Here is a 25332-nt window from a genome sequence, read left to right as displayed (position 1 = left end):
AAAATAAAGGTTGATATTGGTATTAAAAGGTCAATATTGCAGTTATGATTGAGCCAAGAAATATGAGCTGTTTAGATGTCTGCTCAAACAAAAAGGTTATTTCCTGTTTGTTAAATGACAACGAAAAAACCTGTAGCCGATAGGAAAATAAAAGCAATATATTCAGATTTATTTAAACCACATACATACATACACTGTACATTTCAATGAGAAACAGACTCGGAGTTGAGCCCTTAAAGTTTCCTTTGGTCCCACCGATAGAAGCGTTACATGATGCGCGTCCCGTCGTTCAGATATTTCATGGACTCCATCTGCTGCGTCATTGCCAGAACCTCTTGAAATCCAGTGCTGAGTCCAGACATGTGCTGGAAGTACGCCTCCTTCTCCACCTGAACCGACAGATTATTCACCCCCGCGTCTTTCAAAATGGCCGTCACCTACCGACGAGGAGGAAGACGGTCAAAATCAAATCAGAGCCAACGGTCTGTTCGCTCTGTCAAACCTGACAACCCCGGAGAAAGTTGGACTGACTATGGAAATCAAGTGTCTTTAAACAGCTAACCTTCCTGGCAAGGGGCACATTAGAAGTAAAAACTAGTGGATTACTTGCATAAAATTGCACAATATACATTACTATTGACAGATATTTTGACTCCAACTTGGACCTGATGAAGATCTAAGTGGGACTGAAACCCTGTCGGTCAATAAAACATTTCTTGTGGCATTGAGGAATTGTGCAGGCAACCTTCATTTCTTTTCTTCATTTCTTATTAAAACAATGTAATATGCATTTATCTGCATTCCTAAACTGCCCATTGACACCTTGATTCTTGCAAAAGAGTGAAATATTTGGTTGAAAAAAGGTTGGGTGATACTAAACATTAGGATTCATTTAGTGTTAAGCTAGGCCTTTAGATCACAGACATCAAAAAGTTACCCGTTGATTTGCAGACTACTGTTTTGAAGCCTCAAGTTTGGAATTTGCCATCTTTGGAAACGCCATTTTGCTTTTTTAAAACCGGATGTGACAAGTGGAGTGTATCCGCCTGAGAATTTGAGGACATTATGAAATGGCAACAATCTATTACTCCTTAATCAGGCAGCTACAACCTAAAGCAAGCAGCGCTTTATCGTCTACTTTACTTTAAATGGGACCATAATTTACAAACTTAACACCATTCTGTATTAAAGTAAACTTTAAACTAGCGACTGAAACCATAAACTCAGTAGGAAAATGTTCACTGAGGTCGCAAATTAAGTGAGAAGTTGGGTCACTTCCTCATAGACTTCTATACAATCGATTTCTCTTTTGCAACCAGAGGAGTCACCCCCTGCTGGTTGTTAGGAAGAATGCAGGTTTAAGGCACTTTCATATTGGCTTCACTTTGCAGACCTGGAGTCTGTTACTTAAAGCAAATTAATCAAATTCTAAGCTTATCACAGTTAGTCTGACTTATGGTACCACAACATTGGACACTTGATGGGCGTATAACTCGGCAGTGTCATGACAGACAATTTGCATCTTCTCTTCAACAGAAATCAACACAGGATTCACAAACTTATGGCCACGCAAACATTGGCTGCATCTGATTGGAAGACGCTTTACTTGGAGGGTGTGTGCTCCTCAGTTCAGTTCAGTTTATTTGCCATTTGCAGTATAAAACCACATTGGAAAGAGGTGGTGCTCCTGGATTTCAAACAGGACCAATGTGGTGGCCTGCCCCAAAACTTTTATTATCACAATAGTTCAGCAAAATATAAGTCTGAAAACATCTGATGTGAGGAATAAGCTGTGCAGTTGCTAAATTTGCTGTCATTTTAGATTAACAATAGTTAGTTTAAAGGGTTTGACGCTCATAGTTTGTATAAATCTCAACTTTATGCAAATGAGGAGCAGGCAACGTGGGGTCCCGTCCCTCAAAACGCAATATGAAGCTGCCAGAATGCACTGCAGGGCGGCTAAAATAGACAATGAATGGGTTGCACTGAATTATTTTAGCCTGTGAACATACACCATAACTTTCAAGCTATTTCCGTCCCATAAAGCACATTAAACATACTTCAACCTCAGTTACTCAGCTGGCTTATGTTAACGGTCTGTCAAGCAAACCGCCAGTTTAAGCCTGACTTGTAGATTAATCAGAGTTCTTGCAATACTCACCTGACAAAAAAGGCCAAGATTTTACAGCTGACTCTGATGTGCTGCCATATTTTAAAGTCCAAAAACTTAAGTTTACAGAAAATCTACTTGAGAAAAGTCCACAATTATCTCAACTGCTTGAACCTGTATTAAATTAGCCTGACCCCTTGAACTTAACCTGACCTTTATGGAACCAGTTTATCCCTGACTGATTTGTTGGGTACATTAAATTCAGAGTTTGGACTGTAATCCCTACTTTTCTCAATGCGTTTTACGCTTCCCAGCATGAAGTTGCATTATAGAATTGAAATAACCTGAAAGTAAGTCAGGTTAATTGATATAATCCTGGTTTATTTGGGAAATAACTCTATGGAACAGGTTTCTGGAGGCTTGTCCATCTTTTATATACATACAGTTTTCAGATATGGAGCTTGCAGTGATTCCACAGTTTGTACAGAAACAACATACAACTTGTCACAAAATAAAGTAGTAGAACAAGACACCCACCTGCTGTATGATCCTCTGCTCCACCACATCTGACATGATCTGCAGGTGGATGGTTCCAGCGATCATGTTGGCCGAATGCCTCCAGAAATGAGGGTCTCTGTACGACAAAACTCCTTCGATCTTCTCGATCTGAAACAAGGAAATAAACATAAGGAGAACTGTTCTTTAAACCGCAAATGTGGTGATAAAGTTTTAAGTCTTGCAGATGACAGTCGTCAAAGGACTTCCTAGAGCGAGTTACCTCATTCTGATGCAATTTGTGACTCCATCTCAAGAAATTAGCCTTTTTCTTAAGAACATGGGTAATTTGGGGCACATTCTCTGAACCTCTAAAATGTAGAAACTAATCCCACGCAATTCTCATCATTATTCAATTATGAGCAGATTATTTAAAAGAAGCGGAAATTTGTTCCTTAGCTCATAGTTTAACTTTGAACCAAATTAAAACCATCTGTTATGTTGTTTTTGAGTGAATAAGCCAACAAATAAACATGACTCCATGACATAATATCACCAGTGGAGGTAAAAAGCATCACATGCAACTGATTTTAGATGTAATCAATATGCAACAGAGGATAATCTGACATCATTCCTTCAATATATGTAAAAAACAAAACACATTTCCTTTAATGGCTGCATATTCCTGTAATAGATACGCAGTTATTTTAATGAGCATTAAGCTCATGACCTGTTAAAGAAATCTGGAGTGAGTTTGTCCTCATTTACCTTTTCCAGCGCACTGTTCAGGTCCTTCTCGTGTTCTGGTGGAGTTCGCAGAAGAAGAACCTCGCAGGCGTCCTTCAGCAGCGGGATGACGCTGAGGAAAATGAGCGTGGCGATGAAGAGCGAGCAAATGGGGTCGGCGATCAGCCAGCCGAACTGACGGATGAGGATGGTGGAGATGATGACACCGACGCTGCCCAGAGTGTCGGCGAGGACGTGAAGGAAAACGCCTGGAAGGACAAAAAAACATCACAATGTTGTCGGGTTGAAACAGTAACTTCATGTGAGGAGACTGAAAAACACAAACCTCTCATGTTGGCGTTCATGCCTCCACCTCCTGAGCCGTGGGAGTGTCCGTGTCCTCCGTGTCCGTGTCCTCCGTGAGAGTGTCCTCCGTGACCGTGTCCGTGACCGCCGTGGCTGTGCTCGCCGTGGGAGTGGCCGTGATGCGAGTGACCGTGGTCTTGTGATGAGCAGCTTTTGCCACCGTGGGAGTGGGCATGACTGAAGGCACAGATTCCCACCAGGTTGACCAGTAAACCGCCAACAGACACCGGCTGCAGAGATTCAACATTCAAGAACTTTATTGTCATACACACAGCACAAACACAGTGGTCACCCTGACTGATGAAACTGTTATTTTGCGAGTTCCCTTCACACAACTGAAATAACAAATAAAATGAGATTAAGATTAAAACTTAACAAAGAGACACTTTTACTGATATGAACCAATATCCCAAATGTATTATTATGAAGCATGTCCTGGGTAAATCTGAGGAATGTGTACCAAAACTAATCAGGACATATTTCTAGATATCACTAGAAACAAAAATTACACTTGGTTTTGACATTTTGCTTTGTAGAGTCGCAAGCTTAAAGGAACAAATATCTACTTTCAGTAAATCATATTAAACTACTTTATTCTTTGGACTGTTTGAATGTTTTTATTGTAGGAGCCATTAAAGGATTTGACTTGAATCAGGCTGAAAGTGAAAAGCATTTCAGATTCTATTCCCCATTTATCTTATCTTCAAGTTAAGCTTTTCCAGAAAATGTGTACCAGACATCCCTGTTTGTTTGAGGTAACTTTCATTAAATATAGGTGCATCTCAACATGGTAAATGTATTGCAATAAAGTTTAATATCTTCTATCAGTTACTATATTATTAACATATTCTAGACTCATTATACACAAAGTTAAAAGTTTCAAGTATTGTTCTATTTAAATTTTTATAATTATGGCCTCCAGCACAAAAGCGTTTTTTAAAAAAAATCTTAAAATATTAATATATTTCATTTAGAGTTTGAGCAAATTATACAATCAAACAGTATACTATGCTTATAAGTCTGGTACCTAGTGTTTTCCATGTTTACCTTTACTTCCCTTCACCTCTGTGGGTAATTTAAGTTGTGTTGAAGATCTTCAACAATATCTTACAACATCTAAGTAATTCTCAATTCATTCTGAAAGTGCTTCCCTCCATTTTATGCTTTTTGGTGTTTCGCTTCCTTGATGGTGTTTAAGGGTGCTTTTCATGTACGCAAAATTATCTCCCACTGCACCTTATCGGTCTGAATCACCTAATTTGAAATCCAGGCTTTTGTTCCGTTGCTTTTCGACATCAACACTGAACATATTTGCATAAGGGCTCCTTAGCAGCTCGTTTAACATGTCAGCTTCCTCGCAGTCCACAATTATTTCCTCAAATACAGCGGCGTCTGCTAACATTAGCTTTGATTGTATGTCAACAGGCCAGAGCTTTGTCCAAATACCAATGCAGAGAGACTCTTTGAGTCACATAGCGACTTCTACAGGAGTCTCTAATAGTTCTGGATGGTTCAAACTGGGCTTTTTGGAGTTCATAAAGAGGCAGGAGCTAAAACAAAGTGATTCAGACAGAAGGCAAGGAGAGGAAACGTACAGTATGAGAAAAACAGTGTGCTTTTTGAGGATTAAAACATGTAAATTTAATATAGTGGACTCCAAAAATGAAAATGATAAACCTGTAAATGAGAATAATATTGGCTCTCTAGGTACAAAGCATCCATTTGACTGGATGAGAAAGAAAAGAGGATGAAAAGAACAGTTCAAACTGATGCTTAGGTGGATCGTACAGTTCCAATAATGCTAAATAAATGGTGCCAGATAGCATCTTTCCATTAAATCCTCCCTGTCTGACAACTCTATTTTAAACTCAGCACAGCCTTTCAGTTAAACATTTGTACATCAAGATAAAACTGACAGCAAGGTTTATTTTTATCATGCTGGAAAGAGCCCCACATAAAACATTACACAACAGTTTCCACACTGACCTACTGGTTGAGTTTGTTCCTTTATTTTACATTTAAGGAGAAGGAATGTGTCTGAACAGACAACATGCAGCTGTATTAACTACTGGATGTTCATATTAACAAGAAGCATCTCAGGTTTTAGAAGCAGTTTACTCACCGTCAGCATGTCTGTATTTATGTTCGGAGGATCCAACAAACGAGTGACCGACTCCATAAAGACGAAGAAAGCGATGACCATCAGAAACAGGCCGTTGATGAACCCGGAAAGTATTTCAACTCGACCGTACCTGCAAAAAAACGACTGATCAGACATCCAGCTGAGTCTGAAACGCATTATTATGATATTATTCTTCATGTGTTTTACCCGTAGGAGAAGATCCTGGTGGCTTTCCAGCGGGTCATGAGGGCAGCGAACAGGCCGAGGACGAGAGCAGAGCAGTCGAACAGCATGTGGAAGCCGTCGGAGATTAATCCCAGACTGTTGGTCCAAACGCCGTAAAACAGCTCCACGAAGGTGAAGGCCTGAAAAACGCATAGCAGCAAGTTTTATGAAATAAAAACAAATCCAACTCTATTCACCAACACTGACATTTAATGAGCATCTGGAAAGTAAACTGAAATAACATTTGATTCTTTTTCTCCTGATATGATCATCTGAATGCCATTTTATTGTTCAAATTGTTGCTTGATAGCAGTCTGAATATGTTGAGTTTACATTGTGAGATGTATTTTAAGAGCAGATAACCGTATGTGTCGATGAAAAAATGCCTTAAGGACAATAAATTTCATCTTTTCTGCAATTTAATTCAATTTTGTGTCTCAGGTTTATTTATAGAAGCCTGTCAATATAAATTATGTTGAAAAAATAGAAGAAAAATCAGCTTTTAAAAGCCATCCTGCACATGTTTTGTGCAACTGCAGCATTCAAACTACTTTTTCCATCCAGAAATAATAAGAAAAGGAAATATAATCACAGCCTCAATAGCAGTTTTGACCTCTACTGTCATGATTTTTTGTGATTTTCATCTTTAAACACCAGCAACATTATGGTGTTATAGTAGAGAAGGAACATTTTATAAGAATGTGCCTGCAATACATTCTCAATCTCTATTAAATAGTTCACATTTAAAGACTTTGTAAATGCAGAATTGCAGTTTCTTTAAGTACTACTTTGTCATGTTATTTGTCATTTTGTCCCATTTACACTATTGTACCTCTAAGAATTTGTTGGTCGTGTATTTTGTTTACATAGTTCTTATTTTTAGGCATTTTGACATGAGAAATTTGAAATTAAAATTAGAATGATAACATTTTATTTACTTCAGACATGCTACAGTATCATAAAGGCAACAGAGAAAATAAAATAAACACCAAAAACAACCAACCAAACCAAATCCAAAACCTAAAATAATGTTTGAAAACAAGTAGGATGAGTTTAACTTAATATTATTACCCGGTAAATATCTGTATATCTCACATCTTACTGTTTCCTTTTTGCATCAAACCTCCAAGAACACATTTACTGTTTTTACATTATTACATTATAAGCAACCTTTTCTTGTATTTAAAATGATAAACATCTACTCTTCATGGTGCAATTCTCTTAATTCGTACTTTGCAATGTTGCTTGCTTTAAACATTATTTGTGCAATTCTAATTTTATCCAGATCAATACATTTCATAGTATTTGATTTGGAAAACAGTACATCAGTGTGCTCGTTATATCCCACACTGTGTATTGTCTTCGTAGTTTATTTTTTTGTAATGTGTTTATTGGGTGTAAGCGCTGCTCCGTCCATCTGACTGTACGTACCAGGTTGAGACAGAGGAAGTAGAATATCTGTCTGGAGTCGTACTCCTCCAGGATCTGCTTCAGCGAATCTTTGATGAATCGTGGGAGCGACTGCGACGTGTGCTGCAGGGCGTCGCCCATGAAGTTGTACAGCGGCGTCCCTTCAGGGGAATAACCCACCAAGGTGCCCTTCTGGCCTTTCTTCGATGGAGACGAGAGAATACTGGAGGCTGCAGAGAGAAAGATGAAGACGGGCAGAAAGGGCAGAGAAATTAAGGGTAATCTCACAGCTTTGATTAGCTTTTATTGTACGTAAAGAGGCCAGAGATATGAGATGTTATTGTATGAAAATATTGTGAAATGTGTAACGTAGCGACTTCTACAGGAGTTTAAATGTTCTGGGTTTGATTCAAGTTAAAACTGGGTTGAAAATGGTGCTACAGCAACAAAAAAAAGAGAAAAATCATGTTTCTTTTGAAGATTAAATCATGTGAATAATTCTAGTAGGCTCCAAAACTAAAATGATGATCCTGTAAATAAGCATTATGTGGGCTCTTTCAGCAAAATGTACCAATTTGACTGGATAAAAGAAAAGAAATATGAAAAAATGGTTAAAATTAATGCAAAAACTTTCATTTTAAAGCTGCTCACATGCATCATACAGTTCCATTAATGCTAAATAAAAGGTGCTAGACAGCATCTTTCCATTCCTCTTTATGTACAGCTACCATGTGTTTTCATGTAGAGGTCATTGAAACTCCAGATTTTTTGTGATATCTCAAATTATTATTATTCCTAGTATTAACTATCATGTTTGCACACACCATTTGAAATGTAGATATGACCTTTATTGCTGGACTAAACTGGGAGAAAAGGTTATAAGGTTATGATTTTGTGAATATGTATATGTTTACAACCGCTCTTGTGTTCTCTGTATTTGTACAGGTTTGTTTTTCTACTCACTGTCTGATAACACTAGTTTAAACTTAGCACAACCTTTATCTTAAAAATGTGTAAACTCAGATAATAAAGATGTCAAAGTTTATTTTTATCAAGCTGGAAACGCTCCTTCCAGAGAAACATAAAACTGGTTCCATTGGTTGAGTGACTCTTTAAAGTTTGTTTACTTTTATTTTACATTTAAGGAGGGGGAACATGGAAATATCTGGAAAAAAATTCTACTACCAAGTGTTAATTTGAACATTAAATGTCTCAGGATTGAAAGGAAAAAAAAAGAGAACACTTGACGATGCAGAAATAGATGAAGAAAGGCAGAAAGTGTGCAGAAATTAAGGTTATTTTCGCATTGTAATCATAGTCTAATAAAACAGTATTTGTGTATTTGTTTGTTCTGAATTGATGAATGCATGTCAGCCCTTCTGTTAAAGAGTCCAAAGTTGTGCTGTTACTCACACATGATGAAGAAGATGGCGCTGACCAGCACTCCTCCAGACAGCACATGCTCAGTGCTGACCTGCTGAGGAGGTTTGCCTATGGAGCGAAGCTGGTCCGTCAGCGGATGAGTCCAGAAGTTTGCCAGCAGCAGAGCGCTCAGGAAGAGGGCGATGGCGCCGTATCGGGCGCATCTCGGCGTCTCCATCTTGGCGCAGCAGATGGCCTCGACGTAAAACTCCAGGATCATGACGGAGAAGATGATCATCCCGAACGGCAGGACGAGGGACGACCAGGATTCTACTTTGCTCTGAATGAGAACCAGAGGAAAACAGTGTCTGAGGTTAAATTTAAAGGTCAAATGAAAGTGATAAAGTAAAAACAGAGAAAGTATGAAAAAAACAGAATCAATATGTGCAACTTGTTTTAAAAGTGCCCACATGTTACAAACACTGGACAAAACATGGTGACTTTACATACTGTAGATATTTCACTATATGTATTTATTGTTCCTATGACAAGGAACACAGCGGAGTTATGTGACGATAGGTGTATGTTTGTCTGTCCTTCTGTTATTCCATCTGTTAGCAACATTACTCAAAACAGACAAATGGATTTGGATGAAATTTTCAGGGAAGGTCAGAAATGACACAAGGACCAAGTGATTAGATTCTGGCAGTGATGTGGCTTATAGTCTGGATCCACGGATGTGATGATATCTTGCTCTATATTAAAGTATGGAAAGGACCACAACACTGAGTGGCATCAACAGCTGGGGAAATAATTTAGATTACAGGTCCAAGGCAGCAATTTGTTAACTTGAAACAGTACCTGTGGTTCATCTTTTATTCTGTTGGATAAAAAATAAGTTCTCCCTGATTAAATTTAAAGCTGTAAAAGTACAAAAAACATCTTCTTGCGTCTTAAATGTTGTTCTAATTGAGTTTTTTCACATCTTTTAGACTTCTCCAAGTCCCCCAATATGACAAAATGTGTAACACGCATGTAGTATTTTCTCATTTTGTCACATGGCCTGTTGTCGCTTACTTCTGTGGTTGGTGAGAGCACTATGACCCAGGGCAGCAGCACCATCGCAGAAACCAGGTTGTCCAGGGCGTAGAGACGTTTAGCGCCACCGATTTCCACTGACAGTTTCCTGGACGCCGTGTGGAAGCCGACTTTCAGACACAGAGAGGCCACCAGCAGCACAACACCACCCTGACAAGAACGGGAGGAATTTTTTAAAGCACAGGCAACACTTTACTGTGCTTCTGAAGGCACAATTAAGCAGAAAATTTGAAGTTGGAGTGTTGGCTTTGCTTACTTTGTGATCTGCAACTCCTAAAAATGCGATGGCAGTGTAGAGGAAGTGAGTGAGCGCACTGTCATGATGTCCTTCAGCTGGTTACAGCACGAGTCAAGGCAAACACAGAGCAAATCATCAGCACAACACTAAGAGATCACCTCAATAAACAGTGAAAACAGATGCAACTATTGTGTTTTATTAGGCTCAAAGGATACGGTGCTCGGCCATCTTCGCCATCAGATCATCGTTGTCAAACAGCAGGAGGCAGATCACAGCGATGATGAAGAAAGCAGCACCTCTGGTCTAAACAAAGTCACAGACAAAACAACAGAAATGCATTTTACAAACCACAACCACAGAGTTATATTACAGTTGTTTCAGTTCAGATATGGCCAAATTTACCTCCTAATGAAGCAGTGTAACCTCCACTTTCTTGTTTAAATACTTTCAAACGTTTAAATTATACTGCTGACCTTCATACACCGTCTTCATCCACGAGAAAAACAAAAAAAATGCTCTCTGATAAGAAGAATTTTAGTTATTTACAACTTCTTACTTTGAGGATTAGTCTTATTTCTATTACTTCTGATGATTTTCTAGTCACCAAAATAACTGCTGACAATCAGACAGGTTGTAAGGAAGTAAAATCACCTAAACTAGGCTATTTGGAGTTAAAGCTGAAACTGAACACACCAAAAATGTTACGACTGTGGGTGTTTACTGTTGACAGTTTGAGCTGTCCTTGTAAAGTTCGGCTTTCTTTCCTTTTTCCAATACGTTTCGTTAATCTCTGAGTTTGTTTACAACACTTTTTGACTGTCTGACTATTCACGTTTCCCGATCAGTCAGGCTTCTTTTAAGTGATAAAACCATCTTCCAGTATCTCATCAATTCAGTTGATTAATAACGAGTAAAATTTTCTGATAGGAAAATGGACAAAATGCAGAAAAGTAGACTCTTGTTGTATGACAGTAAAATTAACTTTCAAAAAATGCTAAATTAGTGAGTAGCTTCTTTTACCTGCATACTCTAGTCAAACTGCTCTGTGGATTAATACAAATACAACATGCCATTATACTACATAAAAACAGACTCTGACTGCTACAGGTTTCTAATTTACCACAGAGCAACACACAACAAGAATAGCTTTAGTGAACTAAGCTGCATTCAACTCTACTCCAAACATCATCATATGAAGCAAAAAATCTGTTTTGAGGTAAATATATACCTGTAATAAAACCTATATTACATTATCATGACAAAATGTAATGAATAGTGCAGTGTAAAATAGTTTAACCATTTCAAACCAGGTCTATGAATATGTAGCTCCGTACCTTGGAAGGTCCTCCTCCTGAGTTTGTGAACAGAACACCAAGCAGAGCGATGACCACAACATCACTGTGCTCAAAAAGCAATAACGTCCTGAGAAAGACACGATTCAAATGTTTATGACATCCTAAACACAAACATTCACAGCTAAAAGCACACAAATATTCTCACATACAGTATTATTGTATTCAGATTGTAGGAAACATCAAGATATTTACCTCAGAGGTCCACAGAGAGTTAGACCGAAGAAACCCAGGAGAGAAATAACACAGCTGAAAACAGCGTGTTTAAGCAATTTTATCCACTACAAAGGAAAACAGATTCAAAAGAAATCAGATTAATGACTATGCAGGTTGATTTTTAAGCATTTAAACATTTCTTTTTACTTTAGTAAAGTTAAATGTTAAAATATTTAGAACTCTAAAGGCAACAGAACAACATTCAGAGGTGTGCAGAAGATTTAACAAACATGTATGTGTCACGACTATTGAATGAAACTGAGCTGGCACATAAAGGTGTAGATGTTATGAAAATTATTGTATTGAACAAGGACACAAACTGCTCGCACAGGAGAACAAACCAGTCCTAACCGCCCACCTGTAGCGACCTAGAGATAACACATACCAAGATGTGTAACTCATGTTTATGTGTCTGTATAAAAGCTGTGCTATTTTCCACCTTTGCCAGTCACTTGTTCAGACTGTGTTCGGTGCAGGTTAATTCTTTGCGTAAGTAAAACTTTGCTTTGACGACTTTGAGTATTAATTTGGAGAAGTCAGGACTCCACTGAAGAATTTTCCTGACAGGGGACCAATTTATTTGCTCAAATAAAACAGAGGCTTAAAAGCTCACAAACTAAACTAATCCAACACACCTGTCTTTTTGAGATGACTTTTCCAGATGAAAAAGGCTTTTGAAAGAATAGCAGAATAACAGCGCTCCTATAAAAAAAGAGATAAGGATCACTTTGTTGTCACATTTATAAATCCAAAAACAATCACAATAAGCAATCAATGACATAAAATCATTGCACATAAGAGAAGTCAGAGGACTTACCCTAATTTTAATATGAAGATAAACTGAACTATGTGAACAACTTTGAGGATATCGTATGACTCAAAGATCCCAAGAGCCTTGAGGACCTTCGAGATGACCAGTAGAACAATGTACCTGGTTAACCTGCAGAAGACAAAGAAGAGCAAAATAATATATCAGCGCTTGTGTGGGTGACTGAGGGGGCAAAAATATCAAAACACACTGTCCTATTTAAGGTTTTGCATCTAGTTGCATGCAGGAGGACAGTTTTTGCACTATTTTACAATGTAAGTGTTGACACTAAGCCAGTTAATCGACAAGTCAACGGATAATGATTGACACATTTGATAAACTAATCATTAAACTCATTTATCAACCAAAAATGACCACTCTAGCTTCTCAAATGTGAGGATGAATGGCATATATTGGGACACAAACAACTGAATGAAGTATTTGGGCTCTAACCTATTGTGATTTTAACTGGTTTGGACACATACACTCAAACAACTAAGCAACAAACTGATAAAAATACTCAACAGTGACACCAGAGAAGTTCCAGCTGGTGCTGCAGCTACAGTGATAAGACTTAACTGACTCAATCACATGAGATTAACTTAATCCAAAGAGAACAGAGAAATACCTGGAATCAGGTACTTCCACCATGCCCAGCTTCCCCCCAGACAGGACGTTGCTGCTGTATTTATCCTCCATTTTCAAGCCCCAAAAACTTCCAGGTCCAGCAACAGAATTTATGCTCCCAAAATCCTTTACATCACTATTCCCAAAATAGTGACAACAAACCGCAGCTTATTCACCGCTGGAGGATATAAACAAGCCGATTCTGCCTCTTGTTCATCCTCCTGTGGTGACTTTTTTAGTCTTTAAAGCAAACTGGACACAATCAGAAAGCTGCAGTCAGCTGCCAGCCTTCCTAGCCCGTTAGCCGGCTAGCTAAACAGCATGCCAGTTAGGATTAAATCCAAAGTTTCCGGCTTCGTTAGTCCTCTGAGTCCGGTGTGGCTCAAAGAAAAACATGTGGGCGCTTAGTTAGAGCCAGATAAAAATCACAGTGTTTAAGTTTCGTTGATCAAAATGAAGGAAAAAGTCCGGAATGAGGAGATAAAGCATCCGAGGCGTCCATGAAGCCACGACACTTCCGGACACGGTAAACAGTCCACGTCACTGGCGTGTGTTCGCGAGCGCTGCTCCTGCGCAGTTCGGCTTTCTGCGCAGACTGGGAAGAAAATGGCAGTGGTGAAAAAAAACTAAAATAGACTTTAAATGCAGTTTATGGCGACTAAACATCTTTCAAGTAATTTGTTGTTTTAAAATGTTGTATTTCACTTCACTGTTTTTATTTTTTGACGCTTTTAATGACACTTCCTTTGAGTTCAGGACACTGAAAACTAACAGCCAGGTCAAAAATCTTAGGATGAGGCTCTAGATTTCAGTAACCACACAAAAACTGCCACTAAATCCTAATTGTGGCTACTGAAAAACAAACTTAGACCTTTATGTCCAAGCAAGACTTACAAAAAGTAATCTATGCTTCTATTAGTTGTAGAACTGACTCCTTACTGACTTCCCTAATAACACAGTGCTTCCAAAATGTTGCCCTGAAATCTCATTTTCCACCCCTAATCTCATAAGTAAAGTTTCAGAGCACACAAGTGTTAACATAGGGGTAGTTCGATAAAGCCAGGCCTTCTTTGTGTGCGCCGTTTCGACAAAACCTAAAACCTCAGTCAGAGATGATCGTATCACGGTGGTAGTTATCAACTTTCTTTGTTGAACAACTTTTTTTTCTTCGATCTTGGGGCATATTGACATAAAAAAATTGGGCATTTAAGATGTCATGTGATTCTTCTTCTGCACAAAATGGACCAAACATGTGCCACCTACCTCAGTCAGCAGATTGTTTTAATGGAGAAGAAGTAATATTACAAATTATGACTTAAAATTTCAACCAAAAATAAAAACTAATTTGAATACATGTTTCCATGGCCATGCAAGGCAAAGTACACAATACCGTAACAGCACAGCTTGGTTTGGTAGGAATACTAACAAAGCTCAACAAGTTTGCCAATATAATTCCTTAGCTGAGAATCTAATTAATATGGTTCGTGCTTTTTCAATCTTTCCGCTTCTCCTCCACATTAAAACATAGGAAGTTAATGTAACTGACCATGCAAATTTAGAGTTCAATGCACAATTAGAAGTAGCCTGCAAGTGAATTCACTGTAAAACAGAAGGAAAAGAAAAATACATAAAGTACAAGGCTACCTTATTCTCATCTCTCATGTGCTGAAACAGATATGGATTTTGATAAATGAGGAAATTAAGGAACAGGACTACACTAAGATGTTATGCATTGGATTTAAAGATCACAGAAAAATATTTATGCCTTCTTTTTGTCTTCAGCATCACTTACAATTGTTTACCAAATATATCAAACATGGGACTACAGCATCTTCCCAAAAGGTAAAAACACAACATCTGAGAACATGAAAAAAGCTGAGACAAATGGGTTTTACCAGAAAGAAGGTATGAGATGCTTCCAGCATTGTTGCTGTGATAATGGCTTTATTTGAACATCAGCTCAGTAGGACAGATTAGTCAAGAATTCATCGTGATTATTAAAGATGTGAGATTTTAGTGGCATCTGAGATTATTTTGGCCTCCATTTCCAAAGCGGTGATGATAAAACTTCAATAAGGTCCACACAATCCCAGCAGTACTTGCTCATAATGTCCCTTAGTGTCCTTCTGTAAAAACACAGACAAATATATGGTCAGCTGAAATACTATACATTAATCATATTTACTTAATTAGTGAAAAACACATCACTCATGAACCATTTGGAAACATCTGATTATTTACGTGTTTACCAGTATGTCCTCCTGTAGACTGAAGTCATACATGGCCCGGTACTCCTCCACGATCTTCTTCAGGTCAACCTCAGAGCGACTCACCAGTACTCTGATCAAAGTGTCCTCACAGGTGCCATGACCCTGGAAAAACAGATGCAACAGGTGGAAAACATCTCATTACAATGTACTGGTCAGTCAAGTGTTGTCATTCAATTCCAAAATAATATCAAGAAAAGGTTTGTACCATTGCTGCCTAATTTGTATATGGTCAACGATATTTCAGATATGTTTTTCTAGATGGAACACAAACTCTTGTGGTGGTAAAAGCTCCAGAATCTGTCCTGTGAGAGTTAGCTGCAAAATAGTCATTAACGTCTCAGGGGAGTGGATCGACCACTTAACATTCATGTTGTCTTTAAGCCATTTCTGTGTAGCTTTTGTTGTGTCATTGTCTTGCTGGAAAACAAAATTTCTCTCAAGTTGCGTATCTCTTGCTGACTATCAAGTTGTCCTCCAGGGTTTCCCTATACGTTGATGCAGTCGTTTTACCCTCTAACTTCATAAAACTTCTAAGGCCTGCTGCCAAGAAACATCCCCACATGATGATGCTGCCACCACCATGCTTCACAGTGCATGTGGTGTGTTGTGATGATATGCAGTGTGGCGTCTGGCTAATGTAGCGCCTAGTTTGATGGCCAAAAAGATCTCTTTTAAGTCTGTTCTGAAAACATACTTTTATCTTCCAGACCCAGGATTAGTGGATTTTTCCCAGCTTATGATTGGCCAACATGGCTTTAGGGTTATGCTTATATGACCTACTCTTGATGTAGCATGCTCTTCACAGCACTAAAATTGCATTTGAATGCTGATTTTTTGACAGTGAAGGAGAAACTATCAAAACTATCCGAGATGTCCTTTGAGGCTCTGTTGGATTACTCTCCAAAAATACTGGATGCTTTATGTCCCATAATGCACCTCATACAGTTCATTCAATGCACCAAATACTTTTCCAAATCCACACCTCCAGTTTTTTCCACAGACTTTTGTTTAAAACAGTGTCAGGCCCAATCCAAGACAACCAAGAGGTATTTATTTAGACTCTGGAGCGCTCAAACTAGACCACATTTTACCGTTTTCACAGAAGGAGACATACTGATTGTCAAACTGCTAGTAGAGTAAATTGACAAGCGTGTGTCACTAGGGAAACAGTGAAAACCTAAATTACCCCTTTAGGGAATGAAACACTGCACATTTATGTAAATAAAATCTTCAAGCAAATCAAAACCTCCTGACTAAGTGTGGAAAAGTCAGAACTGCTGCCTCTACCACACACAGATATTGTAGTGGAACATATGGTGAGGAAGAGCAGCGGAGATGTGGTCATACTCGCCTTCATGGCCAGATGCAGCTTCTCAGCGAAGAAAGCTGGTGTGTTCCAGGCACATTTCACTAGACATCAAAGAGGGATATAAACATACAGTCACAAACTGAAAATATCATGCAGCGTCCAGATGCTGCTCACAGATAGCTCCTCTTGTAGCTACAGGAGTCCATACCAAAGTTTAAAAAGCTCCACAAAATGCCAGAGAATGTGTAGATAGTGTCATTCAAATCTCCTTTATTCAGCTGGAAATTATTTTTGAAATTTTTGCATTCAAGTTTTTTTTCCCCCAGTCTGGTTCTTTATAGACACCCTCTTTCCAGTGTTTTCTCTGGACACCATATGTTGCAGCTGGAACTAAACAGTACAATCATATTCCTTCAAGTGTTAGTGTGAAACCGTTTTGTCACAGTTCTCTATCTGCATTCATGTCACTCTCCACCTTTACAATCATTCCAGGATCTGCTGTCTAAAAGCATCTCCACATCACGATGATGCCACCACCATGCCTCAGTGGTGTGTAGATGTGCAGCTATTTGCTTTTACTATACACAGTGCAACAATTAAAATTAAAGACTTGAACAATAAAATGCTAAGTTTATCTACTCCATAAACACTGTGCAAGCGTGTTTCAGTTGTCAACATGCAGAAACAGCTTTCAGCTGTTGTTACAGACTGTATATTATGTAATGATCATTTCTGATTGGATCACCAAAATGTGCAACATCACTGTTATCCAACTGAGCCTTGCCTCCTTTATAGAAAGACGACACAAAAACAGACAGAAATCTTGATATCTCAAGACTTAGAAAACATGTTTTTTCTGCATGCACTGCAAAACTGAAATTATAAATCCTGCTACATTCCACTAATTGGGAAAGGTAAAACAGCATGAACCTACCGATATCAATGAGACAGTCTTCAATGTCTCCACTCAGCTCTAAGTTCAGGGCTTTAGGTAACGTGATGTCGCTGACGGCAGCGTACTGCTGGAACGCTGGCAGGTGAACAGACAGATGTTTACAGGTGAAAGGATAACTGAAAGCAGATGTTCCTCTGAAAGGAAGTGTAGTCAAGTTCTGAGAGTGCTAGAACATTTGTGGAATTTAAAAGCAGTTTCAGAGGATCCATAGACAAAAACATCCAGATTTCATGAGTCACCAAGTAAATGTTCATCTTAGATCCGAAAGAAAAATAATTCTACAGCAGCACAGCACCTCAGCTCTCTTAGAATTAAGAGAACCTTAAGTAACTGGAGATATTTAAAGAACCTTTCATGCTTTAAAGAACCTTTAACAGCTCGGTTTGATAGAGAGGTTGTTGGAGGAACCTCTTGTAAGTCAAAGGAGTTCCTGGAGGAGTTTCTTTGTAGAGTGAGGTGTGGGGAAACTATATTTTATTTGTTTAATTTTAAAACTGCAAGTGTCTAGATTTCAGTATTTAATCACACACTAATATAGGCTCATTTTATTATTTTTTGAAAAAGAGTGACAAGGCTGAAAGTCTTATAAATCTAAGCTGTAGTCAACTATAAAACATTTTTAAAAAGCTCCAACAATTAAGAATATACTGAGCCATTACTTCAGATTCTGTTTATTTTTGCCAATAAATAACGGAACCTTTCTGTCTAATATTGGAGAGGTTACTCACTAAATGCAAGCTTTTAGTTTTTGTATATTTGGGCAAACTCGGATATTTCCAGACTCAAAACAAATTCCAAAATCATTAATTGCCAAAATGTTTAGATTTTTTGTATGTTTAAGTATGTTTTGTTCAGGAACCTCTGCAATATTGTTTTGTTCATTTATTTCTTATGTTTAGGGTAAGAAAATATCCCTCAATAATGAAAACGATGCCAATAATGACTTCAAAACCACACAAAATTTTTCTTAGAAGAACCTTTCTGATTAGCTCCTCGGTTCCTCAAGAAACTCAAAAGGTTCCCCCACAGTGGCAATGGTGAGGAACAATACAAGGTTCCTCGAAGCTCTTCTACTTCTAAGAGTGTAAATATGTGGACATGTGGCATAAACTCTTCTGTTTTTAGAGGTTTTTAATGCAGATTTTGTGCTTTAAGTGCAAGCTGCCAACATTTCCAGTCTTTGTCCACCATCACCATCATATTAAAAAGGCAACAGTATCTATTTTTGCTTTTTTCACCATTTGTCATGTGTAAAACTGGAGACTAAATCTAAACAGAATGTCTTGCTCCATGTGAAGTCCTCAGACAACATAATCAATTTAAAATCAGGTTGGTGTGTGTTGTTCCCACAGTGCTGGGTGTGTTCCACCTGTTACCTGGATCAGTGCGGTTCCACCTGTTTGTCCAGGTGTGTGTTAACCCTGAATGAAGGTGTCTGATGAGTCAAACCCAACAGACCGAGTTTCATTTCCAGGACTCACTTTTAGAGAGCTGAGGGCCGCTCCGTGTGGTCAGGATGTCGATGAACGTGGAGACGTCGATTCCTTTAGTGTTCTCACCTGCTTCGAACAGAGTCTGCAGGTAGAAAGAGAAACATTCTGGCAATAAGTTATAAATGAGGGGATGTTTTATACTTCTACTTATGAACAAGGATTGTCTGTGACCTGTTTTTTTCCCCAATTATCATGAACCCACACTGTAGTTTATTTTGAAATTGCCCCTAATAAATGCACCACTTCCTCCTGTGTCAGTAACAAAGAAGAGGTTTTCCTGTAGAATTAAACTGCAAAATTGTGACTTTTGGATTAATGCCAGCAGCTTAAAGTTTAAAATCTGGTTTTCTTTATTTTACCTCTGCATCCTTTCGGGCCAGATCGACATCTACTTCGTGGTCCTCGTCTTTTTTTCCATCCATCATGGCCAGAAGAGCTTTGGTGAAGTCGCCGCTGGTCTCGTCTTCAATAACTTCCTTCAGATCTTTTCCATACTCTGAGAAAACAAGAACATCTCAGTGCAAAGATAACAGACTTTGCAGCAGTAAAATAGCACAAACTGACTGCAGTAGCTGCTGTTTAAAAGCCTCATAACTGTGTGATTACAGTGCAGCACTGTGTAGGAATTTGTTCTGTTGTTTGTCAGCTACATACCAAAGATGTTATGTTAAAAATTCAAAGCTCAGCATGCAGACGAACAAATAACAAAGTGTCCCAGTTAAAAACCTTCTTTAAAGACCCTCTTTATCTCCTGAATCTCTTGGTTTGTTCTGGTTGCAAAAATCTCCACCAGGACGTCCTCGTCTGTCCCCAGACGCTGTTCAATTAGAGACAAATGATGAAATCTAAATCAAATAAACAGTAACAGCTGATATTTATTGACTAAACTACAACAGTACATTACAAAGCAAGTTAATTTTAACAGGCTTTAAATATTTTCTGTGGAATATTTCTTTAGTTTATCTAGATTGTCAATAAATGCCTCAAAAACACCTACATTTGCTTAAGTATTTAGATTTTTTAAATTGTTTTATTGATAATGTATTTCCTGTTACACTATGCAAGTAAAAATTCTCCACTTAAGAATACTAATCTTGCATAATAAGGATATTTTTATAGCACAACAAGAAATTGTAGTAATTTCTACATTTATTGTACTTGTTTGTTCTAATAATTCATTTTACCCATCTTATTAATTCTGTATTTACAGTCATTTATTCACAACTAACTGATAATGGATGCAAATTTGTGAAGATATTTGCCTAAACTCATTAACAGGACTGTTTTGGGCATTAGTAGTGATAAAAATGATATAAAATACAACTAATACTTGATTAACAGTACTAATACTATACCTTATTCTGTAGAGAAAAGTTCTCCATCAGTGTTTGACTGTAATATATAATGTTTTTGGAGTAATTTTACTACTGCAATAATGTGTTTGCTGCATTTCATTGCTGTGCATGTTTAAAATCATTTTTATTTTGTGTTGGGTAGTTTAATCTACAAGAATGCATCAAATTTATGATCATTTAGTTTGTAGTGTTGCTGTCCTTTGAGTATAACATATACAATGTTTTTTCCTTTAAATGAGTGTTACAGCTAATACAAGATTTTTTTTAAAAATAGTTCATATATCTTTAAAAAAAATGTCCTAACTTAAATCTTTCAGTTTATTAGGAAAGTTTTTAAACTAAAAATCAGCGCATTGCGAGACGCACGGTTTTACTGAAATGGAAAGATATTAAAATTTGTAATCTGAAAATTAACTACATCGTCCAAGAGGTAGAAAGTAGAAGCCTAAAGCTGCATCGATTGGAAAATCTCAAGTACAAGTACCTTGAATTTATACTTAACTGCAGTATTTAACAAAACGTACTTTGGACACCAGTAAAGAAGGACATTTACATTTTTGCTCAAATTAAACTCAAATAAAAGATACAAACATAACATTTTATTGAGTCTAATGTAGAAACAGAGAAGTAGCAAAACTATATGTAAAGTACCAAATAAACAAGGGTTTTTAGACTGACCAGGAAATATTGCTCTTAATATAAGATACATTATGTAGAATAATATTTACTTTGGTGGCTTTCCTCAGCAGGTAGGCGTCAAAGTGAGCCGGCGGCATCAGCAGAGCCAGAGAGACGTCCTCTAAATCTGACCTGAGAACTGATTTCAGGTCTTTTTCCAGCCTCTGAAACACAACGATCAGAAACATGAAGGATAGCAGAAGTCAGATCTTCTTTTTATACCTTGAAATGACTTTTAAATTCCACTCACTGGGTCCACTGTCACTGTAATGAGTAATTACAGGATGATGGAACACTGAATTCGCTTGGAGGTTCTTTGAAGTTCACAAGAATCACAAATATGAAACAAAGTTCTAGTGCCTCCCAGTTAGAATGTTTTTGGTCCAAAAACCTGAGTAGGTTCTACAAAACTCTACTGATATTTTTAGGAGGAAATTTGCTTTTAGTTCCCAGAATGTTCTTCTTAAAAAAGGTACAACAACTAAAGACGTTCTGAAGATGTTGAACCATTATTCCCCAACGTACTAGAAACGGTACAACATGAACTGGTTTGAACTGCAATTAAAGTTGGAGTTGCACCTATTTTCCCACATTAACCCTCTTGGTTTAAGGTCTTGCACACATATATAACAGAAACCTTTCTGGGCCTTTTGTTGACATTCAATACGGTTTTAAGCTACTGAAAATGAATTTTTTTGAATGAAATTTTTTTTTTTGTGAAAGTCCTTCATGGTTGAAGATATTCAGACACTCAAAAACGGAGTTTTGGAAAACTCATCCTGACACTAACTTTCCCTCATTTATTTATATAATATATATATAATATATAATATATATATAATACATATATATATATATATATATATATATATATATATATATGTTATATATTTATATATTTCACAAAAAAAATCATTTTACAGTAGCTTAAAACCGTGTTGAATGTCAACAAAAGGCCCAGAAAGGTTTCTGTTATATATGTGTGCAAGACCTTAAACCAAGAGGGTTAATGTGGGAAAATAGGTGCAACTCCAACTTTAATTGTAGTTCAAACCAGTTTATGTTGTGAAATCAGAATGATGAGTGACTTTTAGGTTCCTTCTGCTGCTGATTTCGTGGTATTTGTACATATTTGACTGTTTTCATGACTCACCTGCCCAGTAGAAGCTTCATAAACCGTCTTGATCTTCTGCCTCTGTTCGTTGTTTCTCTTCACCAGAACTGCAATGATCACGTCCTCGTCCACATCTGCAGGACAAATTGGACTCTCGTTTCATTAAAGTGAAATTTTGTGTCTTAAGAGTACAAAAAGGTGCATCAACATCCACTTAAACATTAAATATGTGCCTATGGTTGCACATTTCATCTCTCTCTCTACAGGAACATTTGTGGATGAGGATGACTTCAAACATGCTCAGACCTTTGCTATCAATGGCGCTCTGGAGGACTGAAGCGTCGCTGCTGGCGTTGAAGTTTGGATACGGAGGGACTGTTCCGTAAAATTTAGGCTTCACTTTACCCTTCACCTACAACAACAAGCACAAATCCAGATGTTTTACTAACTCTGGCTGCTGCAAACAGTTTGGAATCAAAAGTTACAGAGAAGTTTTCAGAGTTTTTGTTAGTAGTCATTTGAATTCCTAATACTGCAGTAAACAGACGGCTTCTCATTAAAACTGGAGTTAGAGGTGCATTTTCAGGAGTGGTTTTTACCACACTGTAAACAAAAAACAACATTTCCAGTTATTAAATTGTAATTTTTTATGAGTAACTGGCTGGTATTTTACAAAATTTTTCCTCCCAGTTCTGTGAAATTACAATATCTAGTTAAAATCTCAGACAAGAAGTCATTCACTTCCATGTTTATCATAAAAAATAAATAAATAAACAGACCAAAACTGTAAAGAAAAAACAAACTCATCAAAAAATGAAAGTTTTATGAATAGTAATTTGTTCTTTTAAAATGTATGACTGCAAATAATTTTTTAAAACCGCTTTTAAATAAAAAATAATTTTACAGATATTTGTTGTTATTTGAGAGAGAAATTAATGTTCGAAAAAATGTAAATAATTCTTTCAACTATTATTTTAAAGATTTTGTCAGTTGTGTTCACTTACAAACAATATTTATTATAATTACAACAAATAAACCATTTGTTTACATGTAAATAATGTCCACATTAAATATCTGTACTATTACAAATAGTAATTTGTTTTACAGTGTATGACAGCAATTTTTTCAACAGTATTTAAATTAAAAATACATAATTACTTTACAATCTGGGTTTATTTGAATGAGAAATTAATGACTGAAAAATTTTAAACAATTCTTTCAACTATTGTTGTACAGATTTTGCCAGTTTTGTGAAATTACGGGCAATATCTAGTAAAATTACAGAAAAAAAACCATTCATTTACATGTTGTAAATAAATGTAAATAATGTCCACTTCAAAAATCTATATTTTTCAAATTGTAGTTTGTTGTTTTATGTGTCACTATAAAATAAAAAATACAGCGTGTTTAAGTCAACAAAACATTTTATTTGACAAATATTTGCCAATATTTTTCAGAGATTTTACAGTTTTAAGGTGTTTCAGTTTGGTTTTTTTTGCTGCTCACCTTGACCGTGTCGTCTGTGGGGTTTCTGTCACGGACGATGCCTTTGAGGAACTTTCCGAAGATGGACATCTTTACTTGGCTGGGAAGTTAAAACCACAAACAGAAGCTCTCACTGTAAAGAGAAAAGAGAAGAAGCTCCACATCTGCAACCTGCTGCCTCTCTTTATGTGTGATTGTTTAAATGGAAGCAGGTGTGAGTCAGCAGCTTCACTTCATCTCCTCCAGTCTGTCTGAACTTCTAACCTGAACTTTCCACCTCCAGCCTGTCAGTCGTCATCTAAATCCTGACCTTTATCTCCTTCATCCACCTGCTGGATCCTCATCATGGCTCCTCTCATCACCTTTCAACAAGTTACCTGCCTCACTTTACCTGTGTTTCCCCCTGGAGTCACCAAATTCTCCTAACTTTAAGGCTTGGAGGTGATTTTCATGTTTCTTTGTCAAGTTTAAGGATCCTGAATCCTCACCTGTGCAGACGACGTCTGTCCTCACACCTGAGTCTGGAGCTCTGAGCTGTCAGGTGGAGTTTTTAACTCTGCAGAGTCTCCACCCATCTCTCTCTGCCTGCATGCAGGATGTTCAGGTGGTTTTATTTCCACCTGCGGATGTTCAGCCAATCAACAGCCTCTGAGGCGACGTTCCTGCTGGCCGACTGGTTCGGTGACTCTCCTGTCTGTTCAGACTTGTGCAGTAAATCTTGTGTTTCAGCCTTTAATCAATCGTTATTATTCACCTGGACATGCAGAGAAACAGCTAAATGAAGGGAGTTCATGTTTAAGAGGAGCTGCTGAAGTACAAACACACAAACACAAACCTGAGACGATGTGTTGTTTTTGGACAATTACATGGTTGAACCTGATGTTCTGCATTTTTCTGTTTTTGTTAAATGAAGTCTGTGGTTAAAGGAGAATGGCAGGTGGAGTGATTCGAGGTTTTCAGATGAGTCAGACGAGGACGTCAGGTTTGGAAATGAAAGAAGAAACCCACCCCTCATCAGCTTCTCTTCTATATTATTATATCCACTCAGTGTGGAGGCGTAGGAGGCAGCAGGTTTTGATATGAAAGAAGAAAAAACACAACACATCTGGTTCTGCTGCATCTATTCTGACAGTAGTGCAAAACTCAGACTTTCAGGGAGATAATTCTCTCTTATCAACTCTGTTAAATTACAGATAATAACTAGTAAAATCATGTTTCGGCCAAAATAAACAGGCCAAAGCTATAAATAATAGCGTCCTCTTTCAAAAAATAAAAAATAAAAAATCTGTCATTTTACAAATGGCTTTTTGTTTTGTTTTTTATACCACTTTTTTAAACAGTGTAATTGACCACAAAATTACACTTTTTACAATATTTTAAACAGGAAAAATATGTTAGTTTACAGATATTTACCATTATTTAATAGAAAAATTGTGTGTATTAGGAACTAAAAAACAGCAATTTTTAAAAAAGCTTTTAGTATAAAGACTTTTCCTGTTTTTTTAATTACACCTAATA

The 25332-nt window shown here is 37.4% G+C and overlaps 2 protein-coding genes across 3 annotated transcripts; both read right to left on the bottom strand.

The window, feature by feature from the left end:
• Nucleotides 1-148: 148 nt before the first annotated feature.
• Nucleotides 149-13683, bottom strand: slc30a5 (solute carrier family 30 member 5). The gene is made up of 16 exons (XM_023265862.3): nucleotides 13157-13683; nucleotides 12538-12660; nucleotides 12356-12422; nucleotides 11700-11785; nucleotides 11487-11574; nucleotides 10368-10455; nucleotides 10171-10247; nucleotides 9894-10064; nucleotides 8868-9156; nucleotides 7476-7684; nucleotides 6027-6184; nucleotides 5820-5949; nucleotides 3678-3927; nucleotides 3374-3600; nucleotides 2648-2776; nucleotides 149-437 (listed from the first exon to the last, which is right to left on the bottom strand). The coding sequence occupies exons 1-16, from the start codon at nucleotides 13225-13227 to the stop codon at nucleotides 267-269; spliced, it is 2334 nt and encodes a 777-aa protein (XP_023121630.2). The 5' UTR covers nucleotides 13228-13683; the 3' UTR covers nucleotides 149-266.
• A 735-nt stretch (nucleotides 13684-14418) lies between these two features.
• Nucleotides 14419-24450, bottom strand: LOC111565877 (annexin A1-like). 2 transcript variants are annotated; one of them, XM_023266368.3, is made up of 12 exons: nucleotides 24303-24450; nucleotides 23836-23947; nucleotides 22636-22741; nucleotides 22369-22463; nucleotides 21266-21379; nucleotides 19909-19999; nucleotides 19542-19678; nucleotides 19171-19264; nucleotides 17669-17764; nucleotides 16777-16835; nucleotides 15405-15527; nucleotides 14419-15281 (listed from the first exon to the last, which is right to left on the bottom strand). In XM_023266368.3, exons 2-12 carry the CDS (start codon nucleotides 23902-23904, stop codon nucleotides 15225-15227), a joined length of 1041 nt encoding a protein of 346 aa, XP_023122136.2. In that variant the 5' UTR covers nucleotides 23905-23947; nucleotides 24303-24450; the 3' UTR covers nucleotides 14419-15224. The 2 variants fall into 2 exon arrangements, with proteins under 2 accessions (XP_023122136.2, XP_035802174.2); XM_035946281.2 differs by having other exon boundaries at nucleotides 23836-23914; nucleotides 24303-24365.
• Between the last annotated feature and the right edge of the window lie 882 nt (nucleotides 24451-25332).

This window comes from Amphiprion ocellaris, chromosome 17 (genome assembly GCF_022539595.1).
Source record: "Amphiprion ocellaris isolate individual 3 ecotype Okinawa chromosome 17, ASM2253959v1, whole genome shotgun sequence".
NCBI lineage: Eukaryota > Metazoa > Chordata > Actinopteri > Pomacentridae > Amphiprion > Amphiprion ocellaris.
This window is presented reverse-complemented; position numbering and strand designations above follow the sequence as displayed.